General features: G+C 55.2%; 1 protein-coding gene across 1 annotated transcript in view; it reads right to left on the bottom strand.

The window, feature by feature from the left end:
- The window catches only part of LOC144942783 (pleckstrin homology domain-containing family G member 5-like), a 52,106-nt gene that overhangs the window by 21,251 nt on the left and 10,817 nt on the right, over positions 1–20,038 (bottom strand). Inside the window, exons 4-10 of the mRNA XM_078869711.1 lie at positions 16,863–16,971; positions 16,124–16,220; positions 15,465–15,528; positions 13,717–13,808; positions 12,790–12,926; positions 8,174–8,463; positions 1,849–2,034 (exon numbers count right to left, since the gene is read on the bottom strand). Coding sequence (XP_078725837.1) covers positions 1,849–2,034; positions 8,174–8,463; positions 12,790–12,926; positions 13,717–13,808; positions 15,465–15,528; positions 16,124–16,220; positions 16,863–16,971 — 975 coding nt within the window. The remainder of the gene's footprint in view (positions 1–1,848; positions 2,035–8,173; positions 8,464–12,789; positions 12,927–13,716; positions 13,809–15,464; positions 15,529–16,123; positions 16,221–16,862; positions 16,972–20,038) is intronic.

Genomic DNA, 20,038 nt, shown 5'->3' on the forward strand with positions numbered 1-20,038 from the left:
CACTTTTAAATCTCGACCGAAACTCATTCCGTTGCGTTTAGTTTCGCCGCCCTTCCCGCGCACCTCCGATTAGCACGGTGGGCTACGTACGGTGCGAAAGAAGTTCAAGGTACGCATCGTGGCGAGAGGTACTCGTATGAGACCCATAACCGGTTGAGATAATCGTCACTGTTTTTGGCCGTGAGCACGAATCGAACTCGGGTGGCTGGGTTCGTAGGGCAGCGTAGCGCTAACTGCTGCGCCACCGCTCCCCACTGAACCACAGACAAAGATCCCCCGTGTATCCTGAACAGACCGTTGGGGCAAGTGCCGTTAAGCAAGCACCTATGAAGGCCGGAACGGCACACAAGGGGGTGGGTGGCCAGCACCACGCCCGGCCGCCTTTGTCTCCCCAGTGGCGATGTTTACAGTCGACGTCGGGGAGGCCCAGGACCGGTTCAGGTAATCGTCACTTGGTATTGACCGTGAGCGGGAATCCATCTCCGGTCGCTGGGTTCGCAGCGCGCTAACCGCTGCGCCACCGCTCCCCACACAGACACACACGGCAACACAAACAAATACATACGTGCACAAATAAACACATGGAGATGCGCAAAAACAAACACAATACGCGTACACAGAAACACTTACTGGCACAAAAATACACACACACGTGCACAGATTAATTCCTCGAGCAAACACAAACGTATGCGCGCACGTGAACGCACACACTTGAATGGATGCACACAAAGACAAAGATCCCCCGTATAGCCTGAACAGACTGCTGAGGGGCAAGTGCCATATTTGAGGCCACACTCGCGCACAGACACCCACACGCGACCCCCACGCAACAGCCGCCATGCGTGCCAACGTGGCCGAGACGTCCACGCGGGGCGCGCGTGCCAGGCTCGGTGCACTCCGAGGCCGTCACGCGCAAAGTGCGCAAAGTGTGGAAGACTCGGCCGCTGGCCGGGGGTCACGGGACAGGCCCAGGGGGTCACGGGACAGGCCCAGGGGGTCACGTGACAGGCCCAGGGGGTCACGTGACAGGCCCAGGGGGTCACGTGACAGGCCCAGGTGTTCTGCGTTACGAGGGAGCTGGAAACCACCTGGTGTCATCTATGCGGTGTTTTAGCCGCCCCAGGGTGGAGAAGAGACGCTCACAATAACCAGCAGAGCAGACACACACACACCGACACACACACACTGACAAACACACACACACACTAACACACATACATACACAGCTCCCCCGTATAGCCTACACGGGCTGTTGGGGCAAGTGGCGTTAGCGAGCACCTATGAAGGCCAGCACAGCACATGAGGGGGTGGGTGGCCAGAACCACGCCCGGCCGCCTTTGTCTCCCCAGTGGCGATTTATACACAGTTGAGGCCGAGTCGACCAACTGTGCCAGCACACACACTCACTCTCACACTCACTCTCACACTCACACCCACACACACTCACTCACACTCACACCCTCGCACACACACCCACACACACTCACACACACCCACACACACTCACACACTCACTCTCACACTCACAAAGATCCCCCGTATAGCCTTAACAGACTGTAGGGGCAAGTGCTGTTAGCGAGCACCTATGAAGGCCGGAACGGTACACGAGGGGGTGGGTGGCCAGCACCACGCCCGACCGCCTTTGTCTCCCCAGTGGCGATGTTTACACACCACACCAAGTACTCATTTCAGGCCGAGTCGACCTAGGGGAGGCCCAGGACCGGTTCAGATAATCGTCACTGGTGTTGGCCGTGAGCAGGAATCGAACTCGAGTCGCCGGGTTCGTAGCGCAGCGTGCTAACCACTGCGCCACCACTCCCGACACACACACACACTCACACCGCCCACCTTCACCACGGCTCCTCCGGGCCCGAAGATGCCACCGATGCGAGCCCCCCCCTGCCGCACCTTGCTCCCGTCCACGGGGCTCCCCGCGGGGGTCGGGGCGGCCCCCTCGGGGGGCCCCCACTTCTCCAAGGGGACCATCACGTCCCCCAGGTACGACGCCATGTTCTTGCGCCTCCGGCAGGGGGTCTGCGGGGTGGGGGGGGTAGAAGGAGGGGGATCAGTGGAAGCAATTAGGGGGGGCGAGACGAGGGATGGGGGTGGAGGGGTATGAAGGGGACGAGATGAGTAATTATAGGGGGGGGGGGGCGGCAAGCGAGTTCTCATCTTTGGGGTGGGGGTTACGGGGGTGGTCGATGAATGGAGTAATTAGTCTAAGAGACAGCGACAGAGGGGGGGGGGGGCTCATCCTCGTGTTGGCCACGTGCTGGGTAGGGGTCGTCTCTCCCCATCTCCCCCTAATAGCTCAGCTCGCGGGCTGGGCGGTGGTGGGTGGGTGGGGGGTTAATTGCCGCTGATGGGTAATTGCCTCTGCTTGCTCGTGACTAATGACAATGAAATTGCCCCATTAAAAAGGGTGCCAGCAATTCTCAGCAGGTAAATTAAGCAACGTCAAACAGGGTCACAACTCCTTGCCAAGGGGCACCGCGACTCAGAGCCTCACTGCAGCAAGCGGGTGGCTCTGATATCGCTGCTGCTTCTGCTGATACTGCTGCGTTCCCACGCGAGTTGGAAAGCGTGCCGAGCCGTGCCGAGCCAGCCCACTTATGGTTTCTGGAATGGCGCGCGCAGAGAATAAGCCAGACAGAGGACGTGCTAACTTTATTGAACACACTCGTTTTCCCCAGGAAATCCTCACACCTAGTCTCAACACTCATTGTCAGGAGGGTCATTTTGTTGCAGTAGGGGGCGATGCTGCTGCCGCTGCTGCGGTGTGTGTAGCTCCAATTGAGTAAAATGTTGCAGGTAGTTTCTGCGGCATTGGGATGCTTTGGCCAATCCGAGTGACATTACAGTCATATGTTGGCTCTTTGCGGGGAGGGGGGAAGTTAGCGACGGAAGGAAATTGAAAAATGATGAAAACCACATAAAGCATACAAACGCATTTGGTTCTTAACTTACAATTGACCAAAATACCAGTTCTGAGAAGTAAAAAAGAATATCGCTTTGACTGCCACGTGATGAACATTTCTCTGCAGCGGGCTCGTGCGGAATTTTCCTGTGCCCTCATTTGTGGATTAACAACAACAACAAATCCCTCAGTAAACATGCAACGTTGGGCTCACGTTCCCCCCTCCCCCCCACGTCGGCCCAACGTTCCGTGCCTACTGGCTCGGATGTAGTTCCCGGAGATCGCCTTCCACGAGGCACTGCCTAACACGGAGCGACGCACGGCTGACCGCGAGAATTCCGCGCGGGCTCGGCATTGTACACAGTTGTGAACACAGCCGACGATCACAACGGCCACGCGATAATCACTGATCACAAAACACGCCCGTCAACGCCCTCCGAATTGCCACTGGAAATACGACTCCTTCATCATCCTCGTGAGCCTGACACAGCTCGAGTCGTAAGACGATGTTCTTGTTTCAGGTGGCAGAAGACGTCTTGTCAGATCGAGGCAGCTGTGGCTGGGGGGGGGGGGCTGTGACAAGGAGGTCAAGAGGAGGAGGAGCCTTGCTTTAGCAGGGCAGGTGAGCGATGGGGCCGGGGGTGGGGGGGAGCTAGGGACACCGGTTTGGATGAGATTGCAGTGTACAGAGAAGCGACATTGACACTGGGGGGGGGGGGGGAGCCGTCGCTAGGGTAACGGTGAATCGGGGCGACCGCCCTGGGCCCCAAGCTTTGCTACCACCCCCCCTCCCGTCCTCCGACATCACGGAGTCAGACGTAGTACTTTGCCCCCCCCCCTCCCCCACTACGGACTGCCCCCTGTGCGTTGTTGTGACTCCATGCAGAATGCATCGGGGAGCTGGGCCCCCCTTTTAATTACGCGGCGGCTCGAATATTCGCATCGAGCACAGAGGTGTGCGCGGCTGGCTGTCTGACTCGGCTCGGAGACGGACGATGCGACACGTCGTGAGAGAGCGTCGAGCGCGCGTGTTGCAGGTGCGAGCAGGCGGACGCAGGGGGAGCCCTGGGTAGGACACGTGTGTGCGCGTGTGTGTGTGTGCAGGGTGGGCTCGTGAGCTCCACGAGTCGGGCGACCGAGGGGAAGAGTAGGCCAAAGGACAGACGGTGTGATGGAGCGAGTGAGAGGGCATTTCTCTACTGCGCGCGGCAAGCTACGGGATCTGGCAAGGTGGTGGCATCACGGCCGATTTGGCCATAAACTTCAACTATCACTCACCACCCATCACCAAATATCCACATTATGCCACCCATCACCCACCAACGATCCACTCGTCACTCATTAATTACCTATAACCGATCATGCATATTCCCGTTATTCATTAATCCCCCACGACTCATCACCCATCACCCATTGCTCACCGCACCTCACTGATCAACCACCACCCATCTCCCCACACTAATCGCTTATCACCCACTACTCACCAATCAACCACTACTCACCAATCACCCACTACTCACCAATCACCCGCTACTCACCAATCTCCCATCACTCATCACCCACCACTCTCCAACCAACACCCTTCATCCATCTCCCATCACTCATCATCCACCACCCATCCACTCTTCACCCATCGCTCACCTCCCTTCACCCGCCACCCATTACCGATCACGCGTATCCCATCACCGGTGACCCGCCATCCCATCATCACCCTGACCGTGACATCTTTGAGCGATCGATGGCCCGACTCGGCTCGCATGACTCCCGTATCGCGTCCCCTCGCCTCGGGGAGAGACACGAGCCGAGACACGGGGAGAGACACGGGGGCGACGCGGAGACAGGGAGACAAAGACACGGATACACACACAGACGCAGACACACGGAGACATAGGAGTGACACTGGGACACCAAGACAGAGAGACACACACACAAAGACAGACACAGGAGCGCCATTGAGACACAAGGAGACAGACTGTGTATGTGTCTGAGACACACACACACAGAGACACATTAGACACACTTATACATAGACGTGCGCGCACACACACACACGCCATACAGGCACGCGCTTAACGCGTGCACGAACAACACACATACAATTAAATCACGAACACACACACAGGTAACACGCACAATAAACATACACAAAGCCACACGCACAGACCCAGACAGTTACACACACACAAAGGTACACACACACGCAAAACACAGACACAGGTACACACACACACACATAACACACACACACAGGTACACACACGCATAAGACACACACACAGGTACACACACACACACGCAAAACACAGACACAGGTACACACAATCACAGGTACACACACACACACATAACACACACACAGGTACACACACACGCATAACACACACGCAGGTACACACACGCATAAGACACACACACAGGTACACACACACACACGCATAACACAGACACAGGTACACACAATCACACACACACACAAGCGGACAATCACACAGGTGGACAATCACACACACACACACAGGTGGACAATCGCACACACACAGGTGGACAATCGCACAGGTGGACAATCACACAGGTGGACAATCACACACACACACAGGTAGAAAAAAATCGTCGCTCACTGAGACCTCCGGGAAGAACTCCGCTTCTCCCTCCATGTCTGCGCGTCCCGTCGCCTCCCACTTTCACCTCCCCTCCCCACTCCTCCTAACCCTCCACCTCGTCCACCACCACCACCACCTCGTCCGAGTGGCTACCGCTCAGCGCCCCGCGCGTGGTTTGCCGAGCGAGGGGCACGAGGCGAAGAGAGACGGAGCGAGAAGCGAGCTGACGACGACGACGACGCTGATGCAGCAGCAGCAGCGAGACTCCGGGATGGGAGCGAGACAGGGCGGCAGCGAGGTGGGAGGCGGGGGGAGGCGGGGGGGGGGGGGAGCGAGGTGGATGGGTGGGTGGGAGGGAGAGAGGAGAAGGGGGAGCGAGGGACGAAGCTGAGGGAGACGGAGCGGGGAGGAGCGAGGGAGCGAGGCCGCACATGAAAGCGCCGCGGTAGAGGTCACTACCTCCCCGCATCGCCTCTGAAGCCCCCACTTCAAATGGGCCCCCCCCTCCGGTGCGCCCGCGTCAGCGAGGGGGTCTCGTGTCCATCCTCCCCCCTCCCCCCTCCCCCATCCCCCACGTCCCGTGGCTCCCGATCCTAGACTGGAGCGGGATATGGACGGGGTCCCGAGTGTGTCTCGGGGTCATGTCCAGGACGGTGGAGGATAAGGGCGGTGGGGAGCGGTGCAGGGTGCTGCTGCTGCTGAGTGCAGGGTGCAGGGTGCAGGGTGTGGGGAGCAGGGGGCAGGGTGCAGGGGGCAGGGTGCGGGGAGCAGGGGGCAGGGGGCAGGGTGCGGGGTGCAGGGTGCAGGGTGCAGAGTGCAGTGTGCTGAGTGCTGAGTGCAGAGTGCCGAGTGCAGGGTGCTGAGTGCAGAGTTCCTGGTGCAGGGTGCTGAGTGCAGGGTGCTGAGTGCAGGGTGCTGAGTGCTGAGTGCAGGGTGCTGAGTGCAGAGTGCTGAGTGCAGGGTGGTGAGTGCAGGGTGCTGAGTGCAGGGCTGCTGAGTGCAGGGTGCTGAGTGCTGAGTGCAGGGTGCCGAGTGCAGGGTGCTGAGTGCAGAGTTCCTGGTGCAGGGTGCTGAGTGCAGGGTGCTGAGTGCAGGGTGCTGAGTGCTGAGTGCAGGGTGCTGAGTGCAGAGTGCTGAGTGCAGGGTGGTGAGTGCAGGGTGCTGAGTGCAGGGCTGCTGAGTGCAGGGTGCTGAGTGCAGAGTTCCTGGTGCAGGGTGCTGAGTGCAGGGCGCTGAGTGCAGGGTGCTGAGTGCAGGGTGCAGGGTGCTGAGTGCAGGGTGCAGGGTGCTGAGTGCAGGGTGCTGAGTGCAGGGCGCTGAGTGCAGACTGCTGAGTGCAGGGTGCTGAGTGCAGGCTGCTGTACACGCGCTCTCTCGGCACCATCAGCTCCCTCTCAGGCCTCTTCGTGTTTATTCCACATCCATCACCTCCCACTGTGCCCCCCACCAGCGCACTGCCCCAGCCCCCCCCCCACCAGCGCACTAATTCCAGTCTAAAAATAGCTCCAACCCCCCCCCGCGACCCCGCCAATAAAATGAGTGACAACCACCCAGTGTAGAGAAATAAAATAAATAAAAACACAATATGAATAAAACACACAACAAACACGCGCACACATCTCCTGTGGCTGCCTGTACCCCCTACATTCGTATTCATCCCTCTGCAGACCCCTTCAAGGGCAAGGGGGACATGGGGAGTTTCGGGGTTCTAGGCTCCCCTCGGGGGGGGGGGGGATCAAGGTGGGGTCAAGGTAGTGGTACAGTTAAACCACGAGATTCGCTCGGTTCATACATTACCAGTGTGCTGGCTCGTCGGCTCATTTACCAGCTTATTCCATTCGCTGGTTGTGTTCACACACGCATCGAATTCGTTATCTCATGCAAAACGTTCGGCCATTCATTCGCCCACTCATTCCATCACACATTCGTTCAATTACTTATTCACACTCATTCTCTCACATTCTCGTGCACTCGTTCCTCCAGTCATTCACACACTTGCGGACGTACTCGCGCGGTCGTTCACCAACGGATTCGCTCATTCATTCACCCATTCATTCGCAACTACACTCACTCGTCAATTCATTTGCCCGATCATCATCACCACCATCATTACCATGAGCCCAGGGTAGAACACGCAACACATACCATCCATTGATCTCATCATCACCACCATCATCATCACCATCATCCTCATCATGTCTGCTATTTAAATGACTCAAGTTGACAACACCTGCTAATCATCACCCCATACACTCAGAATAACGCTCACTGCTACACAGGGACAGCTGCCAAACATTAGACGGTACCCGTCTAATGTTTGCGATGAGATGTGATGCAATGCACAGGCTTTTGAGCTGTGTAGGCTGTTACGCAAGCTGCCATATCCATGCAAAAGATCGTTACGGATCAGATTGCTGCACAACTAATTCTATGGCTCTCGGCATCGTGAAAAATCGATGGGGAATCATAATATTTGCTGCGAATAACCACGTGTTTAAATAAAGATTATGATTGCATCATCATCATCTACCTCCATCGCTTCTCACCCGTGCTATCATCCCACGCGTTCCCCCTAATAAGAGAGTAGGAGGCTCGTTTGCAATGGGGGGGGGGGGGTCCCGCACTCACCTACCCCCCCCTCTCGACCACCACTTACCGACGGCTCGAGTCCCGGTGCCGCTGGTTCCGCGGGCACCGCTGGGACCCCCCCCTCGCCGGTTTGGGGGGGCTCCCTCGAGGGGCTCCTCCCCGCCACGGGGGTCGTCTGTTCCGAGCGGGGTCTCCTCCCGGAGCGTGCTGATCCGGGCCGGTCCCCCAGGTGCCGCGGGGGTCCGTTGAGCGCGGTGCTGCTCACGCTGCGAAGGCGCAGGGAGCTGAGCAGGAAGGAGGGACACGCCACGCTCATGCGCCGGGACTTGCTGCTGCTGCTGCCCTCGGGAACCTTGGCTGCTCCCATCGGGGCCGTCGTCGACATCACACGGAGATAGAACAATGGGGTCGTGAATATCGGAGAAATGGAACAATGGGATTGGACTCAGAGATATAGAACAATGGGATCCTCAATATCATGGAGATATAACAATAGGAGTGTGAATATCAGTGAGAGAGAACAATAGGATTGGCATCGTCGCCGAGATGGAATAATGGGATTGGACTCAGAGACATAACAATGGGATCCTCAATATCATGGAGATATAACAATAGGAGTGTGAATATCAGTGAGAGAGGACAATAGGATTGGCATCGTCGCCGAGATGGAACAATGGAATCGTCAATATCAAGAAGAACGAACAATTGTGATTGGCATCATCATAGAGGTGAAACAATGGGGATAGAACAATAGGATGTATGTATGGATGGATGTTGAACTTATTTCGCATCAACGTCAAAGACATACAACCGTGAGAACATCATGGTGACAGTGAAAACCTTCAATCGCCATCATCTCCTCCCATCGCCATCATCTCCTCCCATCGCTTCTGACCTGTCCCATCTGTGCCGGACCCACGGAGCCATTTCACTCGTTCCAATTCGATGCGTTCAAATTAATTTGGCAGCATTTGCTCTCAGTTTGTTGTCCTTCCACCGCACCACCGATTAACAACACGGTTGGCTACGTACGGCGTGAAAGAAATGCAACATACAGACTGTTGGAGCAAGTGCCGTCGGCGAGCGGCACTTATGAAGGCCGGCACCACGGCCGGCTGCATTTGTCTCCCCAGTGGCGATGTTTACACACCGCACCAGGTACTCATTTGAGGCCGAGTCGACCTAGGGGAGGCCCAGGACCAGTTCAGATAATCGTCACTGGCGTTGGCCGTGAGCGGGAATCGAACCCGGGTCGCCGGGTTCGTAGTGCAACGCGCTAACCGCTATACTACCGCTCCCCACTATACACACAGACACACACACACAGACACCCACACACAGACAGCCACCCACACAGACACACACACAGCCACCCACACAGCCACCCACACCGACACACACATACACCTACACACAGAGACACACACAGACACCCAGAGACACACAGACACCCACACAGCCACCCACACAGACACACACACAGACACCCACACAGACACACACACAGACACCCACACAGACACACACACAGACACCCACACAGCCACCCACACCGACACACACACACAGACACATACACAGCCACCCACACCGACACACACACAGACATCCACACAGCCACCCACACCGACACACACACAGACACATACACAGCCACCCACACCGACACACACACACAGACACATACACAGCCACCCACACCGACACACACACACAGGCACAAACACAGACACACAGCCACCCACACCGACACACACACACACCGACACACACACACACACCCACACACACACAGACACACACACACACACCCACACCGACACACACACAGACACACACACACGTGCAGGGAGCGTGGTGGCGTCCCCCCTCGGGGGAGGATCTCAAAGCAAACGCAGCTGTGGGAGTGCGCGCAGCCCGCCAGCTCGGCTTAGGTAACGGCCCCGAGCTGAAAGGCAGCGGCAGTAACTGGCGCTGTTAGCGAGCACCTATTGGGGCCGGAACGCCGCACGAAGGGGGCAGGGGGGTGGTGGGGGGGGGGCAGCACCACGCCCAGACACCTTTGTCTCCCCAGTCCTTGATCTTTACACGCCGCACCAGTGCCGGATTAAGCTAGTGCGGGGCCTGTAGCATATGATGTTATTAAGGGGCCATAAAAAAACACGTTAATATTAAAACACACGCATTTTTAACTTGCATAGTAAAGTAATTGTATTTTTTTCCATTTGCTATACGGCCAGATAATACGACAAATCGCTAACCTTAAACACGCAGTCGTTCGTAAAAGTTGAAGGCGGTATAGTACTATAGTGATAGAGCAAGTGCACAATCACTGAACCGGAATTGATAGCTTGAAAACATTTAGTGCGGGGGCCCTTGAAAGTGCGGGGCCCGTAGCACGTGTAGCTACTTGTGTTACGAGGATCATTCAGCAGTGGGAGGCGTTTGGGGGGCGGGGGGGGGGGGATGGGGGGGGGCGGGGGGGATGGGGGGGCACGGGGGGGGGTGTAGGGGATGCAACGCCCCCGCCCAAACTGGGACACCTTTATCAATTTATTTTCAGCCGTTTACAATTAAGATTTTTGTTTAAAATATGAATTAATAATACGCACCTGCGATTTCCAATGTGCGGGAGAAAGCGAACCGCATCCCCCCCTGCCCCCACCACCCGCACCCAAATATAGAAGTCACAAACTCCGCCCGTGTGTTAAGGCCGAGTCAACCTAGGGCGAGGTGTAGGGGACGGGTTCAGATGCTCGCCACCTTTATTGGCCGCGGGCGGGAGGCGAACTCGGCTCGCCGGTTCGCTTCGCTGAGGCCGCTGCGCTCCTTGGGAACAACCCAAAACACGTGGACACGGATGCCGTGAAACGGCGCAGCCCTGCAATGTCTCGCTCGCCCCCCTGCCAGAGGAAGTTCCTCCACTTTAGTGGGGAGCTCGAGAGAGAACCTCTACGCGTGCATTTACTAACTACGACTACGCAGTATTTTTTTTGTTCTACCAAGTAAGCTCCACTGAGCTACATGGATTTTTTTTCAGAAGCGACGTGGATATCACAAATGATAGCTCAGCGATGGTGAAAATGTATAGTAGCAGCCAAATACTCTAAACTCGTGTTCTTGTGGAGGGAAAACCCAGAGGACCTGGGGGAAAATCACGCGACCATGGGGGAAGAGAGACACGCAAACTCCAAATATACAGCAGCAGGCATCAGGGTCGGGATCGAACCCACGACCTCCTGCATACCCGGCGAGGTAGTTAACATCTCACCATGGAGAGACACGCAAATTCCAAATATACAGCAGCAGGCGTCAGGGTCGGGATCGAACCCACGACCTCCTGCATACCCGGCGAGGTAGTCAACATCTCACCATGGAGAGACACGCAAACTCCAAATATACAGCAGCAGGCGTCAGGGTCGGGATCGAACCCACGACCTCCTGCACACCAGGCGAGGTAGTGAACATCTCCTAGCTACCGTGGCGCCCTATTCATTACTTGGACTACCCTTCCACGTTGGCCTGGCGTTTTGAAAAAGGTGGTAGTACCCACACTTTACCGCACTACACACAACCTGGGTGGACAGAGGCGACCTCTTTGATCGCAAGTCGAGTTTGTTGGCCGTGAGCGGGAATCGAACTCGGGTCGCCGGGTTCTTAGCGCAGCCTAGCGCTAACCGCTGCACAACCGCTCCCCACAGTTTCTCTCTATCCACTGAGGCAGAGCCTCACCACGACATGGCGATGCTCCCCCTACAGGGACCACCAGGCAGTGGATCGCGATGTGGATTTAGCGGCGTCGAGATGGGAGGCGGCATCGCTCGACGCGAATTATTGAGTAGTTAAAAAGAGGCAGTCAGTTTTATGGGTCTTTGTGTGAGTCTATGGGTCTATGTGTGAGTGTCTATTAGTCTCTGTTCGAGTCTATGGGTCTTTGTGTGAGTCTATGGGTCTTTGTGTGAGTCTATGGGTCTGTGAGAGTTTATGGGTCTCTGTTTGAGTCTATGGGTCTTGGTGAGAGTCTATGGGTCTTTGTGTGAGTCTATGGGTTTTGTGAGAGTCTATGGGTCTCTGTGTGAGTCTATGGGTCTTTGTGTGAGTCTATGGGTTTTTGTGAGAGTCTATGGGTCTCTGTGTGAGTCTATGGGTCTCTGTGTGAGTCTACGGTTCTATGTGAATCCATGGGTCTATATATGGGCATCTATGTAAGTATGTGGGTCTCTGTATAATCGATAAGTCGCTATGTGTCTATGGGGGCCTCTGATGCATTTTTTCAATAATTGTACGTTGTTTTCTGTAAACCAATTAACGACGAGTTGTGCTGAATCACCTGGAGAAACCCCACGCCTTGCGCGAGGGGGCACGCTCTATCCCCCACACAGATGGAAACTCATGGCGACTCGTGTCACGTGCTTGTACCGCCTTCTCCTGGCGTGCCCTGGGGTATGACGGGCACCTCCTCGACAAGCCACGGCAAAGAAGGGAGATTCACAACAACATCTGCGCAGCCATCCACACAACAACCCATCGATGCTGCCTCCACTCACGGCGCTGGATCGCAGGACACGTGTGTATAATGGTGAGGAATTCCGAGTGAGATGACGTGGTGATGCTGGTGAGAATGTGCAGTGGTGAGGAGGTATGGTTGGTGCAGGTGAGCCTGTTGAGGAGGTCCTCACTGACCCTTGACCGTGAGGTGCAGTCCTCCGAAAGGGAACGTCTCAAAGTCGAGGCAGAGTGGCGTGCTCGAGTGGTCCAGGAAGACATCGACGCGGCCCAGACTCAGGCCCCTCCGCAAGAAGATGGGACTCAGCGTCTCCCTGCGACACACAAAGACAAAGATCCCCCCCCCCCGTGAACCTACACAGGCTGTTGGGGCAAGTTTTGTTAGAGAGCACTCGATATCAAGGCCAGCACGGCAAACGAGCGGGTGGGTGGCCAGCATAACACCCGTCCGCCTTTGTCTCCCCAGTGCTAATGTTTTACACACACCGCACCAGGAATTCATTTTAACCAGGCCCAGGACTGGTTAAAATAATCGCCATCGTTAACGGGTCGCCGGGTTCTTGGCACAGAGTGAAGTGCGTCAACCACGACACCACCGCTCTACTTACAAGGACACACGGACACACACACAGGAGATGCTCCACGTGGTGGTCCTCGCCTAGTCAGGACAACAACAACAACCGCCATTCGCCACAAAGCGGCGGTGACGTCACCACGGCGCTTGTGCCAGGCTATGTGCACTCTAAGGCCACGTGAAGTGTCGAACGCCTGCTGGCACGAGGTCACAGGACACACCCAGGTGCCATGGGTTGACTGAGATGACTGGCCGATGCACCACCTGTGCCCCCTACTGTGGAAAATTGCTGTGTTTAATCTGCCTGGCGCTCCGCTCGTTGTTGTGAGCGTCGCTCCTCCGCCCTCCGTTGTTGCTGGAGGGCGACTGCCTCCAACTGCCCAGTAGCGTCCTTCACGCGCCTCCTCCACAGAGGTCGATCTTGACACCGCTGGTACCGGTCGTCGGCAAGTCCACTCAGCTCCACATCCTCTCGCACCGCATCCACGTAGTCATGACGTCACTGCTGCCACCTGCAATCCGGGTTTCACCTGAGCGACTTCTCCTTGACAGCTGGGACCACTTCCGTTCCCTGGTCTTTGGGCAAATCAAACTTGAGCGTGAACCACTCCCTGCCAGGGTCCTGGGACAGGGTGGGGGTGGGGACGAGGGGATACGGCACATCACGGGAGGATGGGTCGGAACGAGGATCGATAGTTCAATGTTCACGTACAATTTAATTGAGGGATTGCTATGTACCGTTGTCTCGATGTGGTCTGGGACTGTTGTTGTTGTTGTTGCTGTTTTGTTGCTGTTTCGTTGTTGTTTTGCTGCCCTGTCCAAGCTTGCATTGGGTGTCGACAAATCGGCAGGAATGTATGTTCTCATGCAATTTGTCCTTCACACTTGATTCATGTTAACATCTACTTTGTAATATTTATTTGCAGCGACTTGCTTACCTTCTCTCTGATTTGCACTCCTATCGATGTTCTTAGTCGTGTCTCTCGCTGACCCACCCCCGCAGTGGACATTTTGTGAAGAAGAGCTTCATAGCTCATCGGATTCCTTCTTCGGTCTAAACAAAGATTCTGATCCTGAAATGCGCATGCAATTGCACGTGGGAGTTTATTACAACAACAAACAAGACGAAGAGGTGTGGGCCGTACCATCACCACGCTCGCATGCCCCCTGCCTCGAATATAAAGCACCTGCCTGGGTATTTTATGCCATCAAACAATCCACTCTCCCCCCACCCACCCTCTATTCTCCACGAGTAAATAGGGAAATTGTGGATAGCATGGAGATATTATCGTACCTGGGCAGTTTGTTCATGACCAGCTCCGGTTTCGGTCGTCATCTTTTCATTGGCAGCGTAACGCTGCTGTGTGGAAGCAACCTGGCCTGTCGCTCCGCACGGAGCTCAGGGTCTGTTCGGCCCCAGCTATGCCTCTCTTATTCTCTGTGGTTAAGTAACGTGGGCCCTGTTAAAAGGCACATCTGCGCAGACCTGCCTGCGAGCCACCCTGGGTTTAGCCCGACTGAAATGTGTGAGAAGCTCACAAATCCTTAATAGCTCTGGATATCAGAATCAGATTATTTTTTTTCGTGGATGAATCCGATGAGCTAAGAATCTATTTTCCACATATGTCGAGTAGGGCAGGGTCAGCGAGTTACGTCAACATCAGTAAGCTCCTCCGGCAGGCGAGGGATCGTGTAACCCACACAGCCAGTCACCGCGTGAACCAAGCAGTGTCTGTTTGGCTGGATAGAGGGAGCGTGGTTGTTTGACACAGCCCACCCACTGGCAGAGGTCGCAACCGGGTACCCGATACCCGTACCCTACCCGATACCCAGCTACCCGTACCCGGCCGGGTACGGGTACGGGTACCCGTTTGCGACCCTGGTACGGCCGGGTACGGGTAGACCGTGAGTCACTGGTGAGTAACTGTTTGTCACTCATTTCCCAACGTCTTGTCTCTTCTCACAATTCAAGTTGCTAGAATCAACCCACCTGCGCTTGCAACATGGCTTCATCCCAGAGGTCGCAATCAGGTACCCGATACCCGTACCCTACCCGTACCCGGCCGAGTACGGGTAGGGTACGGGTACGGCCGGGTACGGGTACCCGTTTGCGACCCTGGTGCGGCCGGGTACGGGTAAGGAATCAAAACCCGTTTGCGACCTCTGGCCACTGGTGTGCTGTGTCGGCCTTCGTCGGTGCTTGCTAGCACAAGTCTGCCTGGTTACACGGGGGATCTGTGTCGTTGTGGTGCGAGTGCGTCCGAGTGCGTGTCCTCACGTCTGTGTAATGCCTCCGACCTCCTTTCTTCTTCCGCACCTTGACTCCCAAGTAGCGCTCCTCACTGCAGTGGCACCAGGGCGACAGGGACAGACACACCTGGGATACCAATCTTCAGTGTCACACCTGTGTTACCTAGGTTACCAATCTTCAGTGTCACACCTGTGTTACCTAGGCTACTAATCTTCAATGTCACACCTGTGTTACCTAGGTTACCAATCATCAGTGTCACACCTGTGTTACCTAGGCTACTAATCTTCAGTGTCACACCTGTGTTACTTAGGTTACAAATCTTCAGTGTCACACCTGCGTTACTTAGGCTACCAATCTTCAATGTCACACCTGCGTTACCTAGGTTACCAATCCACAGTGTCACACCTGTGTTACTTAGGTTACCAATCTTCAGTGTCACACCTGTGTTACCTAGGTTACCAATCTTCAATGTCACACCTGTGTTACCTAGGTTACCAATCCAGTGTCACACCTGTGTTACCTAGGCTACCAATCTTCAGTGTCACACCTGCGTTACCTGGGTTACCACTCGTCATGTTTATTAGCTTAATGTTCATATGCTTACAGTCGTATCGTCGTCATCATCATAACAGTACAATGACGTAGTCAGTGTGATGACGTGGACAGTGTGACGAGGTGGCCCCCACCTCTCCCATTCTTGAGCCCACGTCTTGGGGGGCACCGTGAAGGGTCTCGCGCGGGGCCAGTTGGGCTGGCCCATCTCCCTCTCCGCGGTGGGGGGATCTGCGAACATCCCCGGCTCAATTGGTATGGTCCAGTGGATTTACCTCTCTCCACCTTCCCTCCCCCTTCGAGAATAATGGAAAAGTCCAAAATGTTGATAGCAACCACAATGGCTTTCTCCTCTATGCCTTAACGGGAGGGTCCACACCGGGGTTCCCAGGCCGTCACCCCTTCACTCACATAATGGTACAGTCCATCGTGGATGATTCCCTCCACATGGGTCCGTCCACTCACCCTGGTAGGGATGAGTTACAGATATCATTTTTTTTACTTTCGGACTTTGGTATTGTTATATTTTTAGGATTTAAATCTACCTACATTTAAATATCATTCAGTGTCTATGCACACATTTAATACTTTCCATAACGTTAAATATCAGTAATTGAATTCAAATGTTTAATGATCCATCAGTAACTTTATTGGGAAAAATGTTTGATCGTCGAAGTGACGTCATGAAACTCGGGGCAGCAATGCCGCAGGAGTGACGTCACTTCGAGCAACGTCACATTTATGTCGTTTAAAGTGACGTCACAGTCATCTTATTTCACGTGACATCACATTTTCGGATCGATCCCGATTTAATTAAATTCTTTTTATTTAGGATTAACCCCCCCCCCCCCCCGAGACAGAGGACCCCCTCACCGTCATCGGAGCTTCCACGGACTCCCGCCGCTTCCGTGGTGGGCGATTGAGGCTCCATTGTGCGGTCTAGCTCCGCTCCGACGGAAACGGGAGCGGTGCCCTTCTGCGTCTGGCAGAACAAACAACGTGAAATTGCATCCGGATTAATAGTGAAGGGGGAGGGGCTCTCACAACTCGCCATCGCTTCCTTCCCTCTGCTCGGAAAACGCAGTTCTATGCGCGAAATTGACAACTAATCTCCGAGGAGCACGAGTAGTCTTACCACCACCACCGTCTGCTGGCTTTAGGTCTTGTCGATCATCCCTTCGGGGTCGATCAAATTAGTGCCACTCTGTGGGGAAGTCAACAGTCATTGTCCTTGTTGGCAGACTCGACCCCATCACACGAATGTGGAATTTCCACCGCTGGCTTTCCAGGGCTGAGATGAAAACCAATTCCTCCTCGCGGCTCGTTTGAGCAGGAAAATCAGTTTCGTTTTATTTTCCGAATGCGCCCGACAGCATTCGGACGTCGGTGAGATTCTTCAATTGCGTGCAGCGCTGGCATAAGCGGCGAGCACGCTGCCCTCAAACACGAGTCCCAATCCCGGCAGCGGCGAGCGATTTTCAACCTCCTCCTGGGCCCCTTCCCTCTGAACGTCGCCCGAGTCGTGGTTGCCGATCTGACACCATGCGTCACCACGCTGGCCATTGCGGGGTTGGCGAAAGGACATAAGCATAGGAAAAAGGTCGAGCACAACAACGACACCGAGGGATGTGCATAGAAAGCCCCCCACCCCCCAGAGCTACCGATGGCAGCACCCCCCCCCCCCCCCCCCGGGCATGCGGCGACAATTCCGTGGCAGCGCCTCGCAACGACTCGGGCTGCGTTTCCTTGCTCGGCCTTCCGTGGCCTCCCGTGGCCTTCCGTGGACGTGACCGGATCGGGCGCGTCCACGATGATTTGGCGACAGGCGATGACCTTTCACGGAGGGCATGGGGCATGGGGCACGGACGGCGGCGGTGTTCGCCGCTCATTTAGTTGGAGAACCGTCTGTGGAAGTGGATGTCACAGAGCTACTCCGGAGATCCCTTCAAGCCGCCTCGAGTCCGCACGGCAGGGGGGAGAAATCTTCATCGCGCGACAGTCAAAGCGATATTTATAATCCTCAAAGCTGTAAGTGAGGCTAAATTAAGTGCAGGATCAAATTTCGTGTGATGGGGGGTTTCGTTTTTATTTCTTTCGTACAATCATTGGGGAACCCAGCTGAGACCATCACCTCACTCTACTTGAAACCCCGTTTTAATTACCGACAAAACATTACCAGCAGTGTGAGGACCGCCAACATCATTTGAAACCATCGGGGTTTGTTTGTTTGTGACAGAGCACGACGATGATGATGATGGGGTTGTGTGTTTACCATTTGTGTTTTGTCGGCGGGGGGGGGGGGCACGCCAGGGGCCGCACTGGAGGCCACCAGGGGGGCCCGCGGGGGGGGGCTCGCAATGAAGAACGTCGATGGCGATTTGCATTGAGAGCAAACAAACAAAACTAATAACGGTGGCCTATTTTAATTGCGCTTATGGCGACGTTCATTACAATGATGTTCATGCGAGTGATGCCGACGATGACGAGTGCGATGATTATCAGACAGACGCGGCACTGCCCTTGCCCTGCCCTTGCCCCCCCCCCTCCCTTATTCCCCCCACAGGGCCCTGCCCCCCGCCCTCTATTCGCGGGGGGTCCAAGGTGAGAGGAGAGATTTGGAAGCGCGTTGCAGTTCCAGACGCAGCCCGAGTGCGTTTTGATTTTTCCGTGTGATTGACCTTTGTATGGAGTGACGCATTCTGCATTCGCATGCACACGACGCAAAGACAAAGATCCCCCCCCTCCGTGTAGCCAGCACGGGCTGTCGGGGCAAGTGCTATCAGCGAGCACCTGCGAAGGCCAACGAACCGCCTTTGTCTCCCCAATAACTGATGTTTCACACATCTCACTCCCAGTTACTGATTTAGGGCCGAGTGGACCTGTGAGGCGGCCAGACCTAGTACAGCCGTCATCTGCCACGGCTGCGCAAGGTCGTGGAAACAAAGACAAAGTTCCCCCGTATAGTTGTCACAAACTGGTGGGGCAAGTGCTGTTGGCGAGCACCTACGAAGGGCAACATGGCCACACCAGGGGGTGCTGTGGTTAGCACCAAGCCCAAGCCGCCTTTGTCTCACAGTGGGAAGGTTTACACACCGCACCAGGTACTCATCTTCAAGGCCGAGTAAACATAGGGGAGGCCTACCCCAGGTTCAAATTGGTCGTGAGCGGGATCGATCTCTGGTCGCCGGTTTCGTAGTGCAGTGCGCTAACCACTGCGCCACGGCTCCACCCCGTACAGAAGCACACGGGTTCCCCGCGCAGATGTACACAAACACTCTCACATGCACACACACACTCACATGCACACACACACACATGCACACACATACACATACACTGTGACATGCACACACACACACACACATGCACACACACACACTCTCACATGCACACACACACACATGCACTCTGACATGCACACACACACAAACACTCTCACATGCACACACACACTCACATGCACACACACACACATACACTGTGACATGCTCACACACACACACATACACTGTGACATGCACACACACATGCACTCTGACATGCACACACACACATACACTCTCACATGCACACACACACACTCTCACATGCACACACACACACTCTCACATGCACACACACATACACCCTGACATGCACACACACACACACCCTGACATGCACACACACACACATACACTCTCACATGCACACACACACATACACTCTCACATGCACACACACACACACCCTGACATGCACACACACACACATACACTCTCACATGCACACACACACATACACTCTCACATGCACACACACACAAACACTCTCACATGCACACACACACACATACACTCTCACATGCACACACACACATACACTCTCACATGCACACACACACATACACTCTCACATGCACACACACATACACTCTCACATGCACACACACATGCACTCTGACATGCACACACACACACACATGCACTCACACACACATACACTGTTACATGCACACACACACACGCGCACACATAGATGACACGTGCACGCTCATACAGACCCATGCA

Source organism: Lampetra fluviatilis, chromosome 28, assembly GCF_964198595.1.
Source record: "Lampetra fluviatilis chromosome 28, kcLamFluv1.1, whole genome shotgun sequence".
Classification (NCBI taxonomy): Eukaryota; Metazoa; Chordata; class Hyperoartia; order Petromyzontiformes; family Petromyzontidae; genus Lampetra; species Lampetra fluviatilis.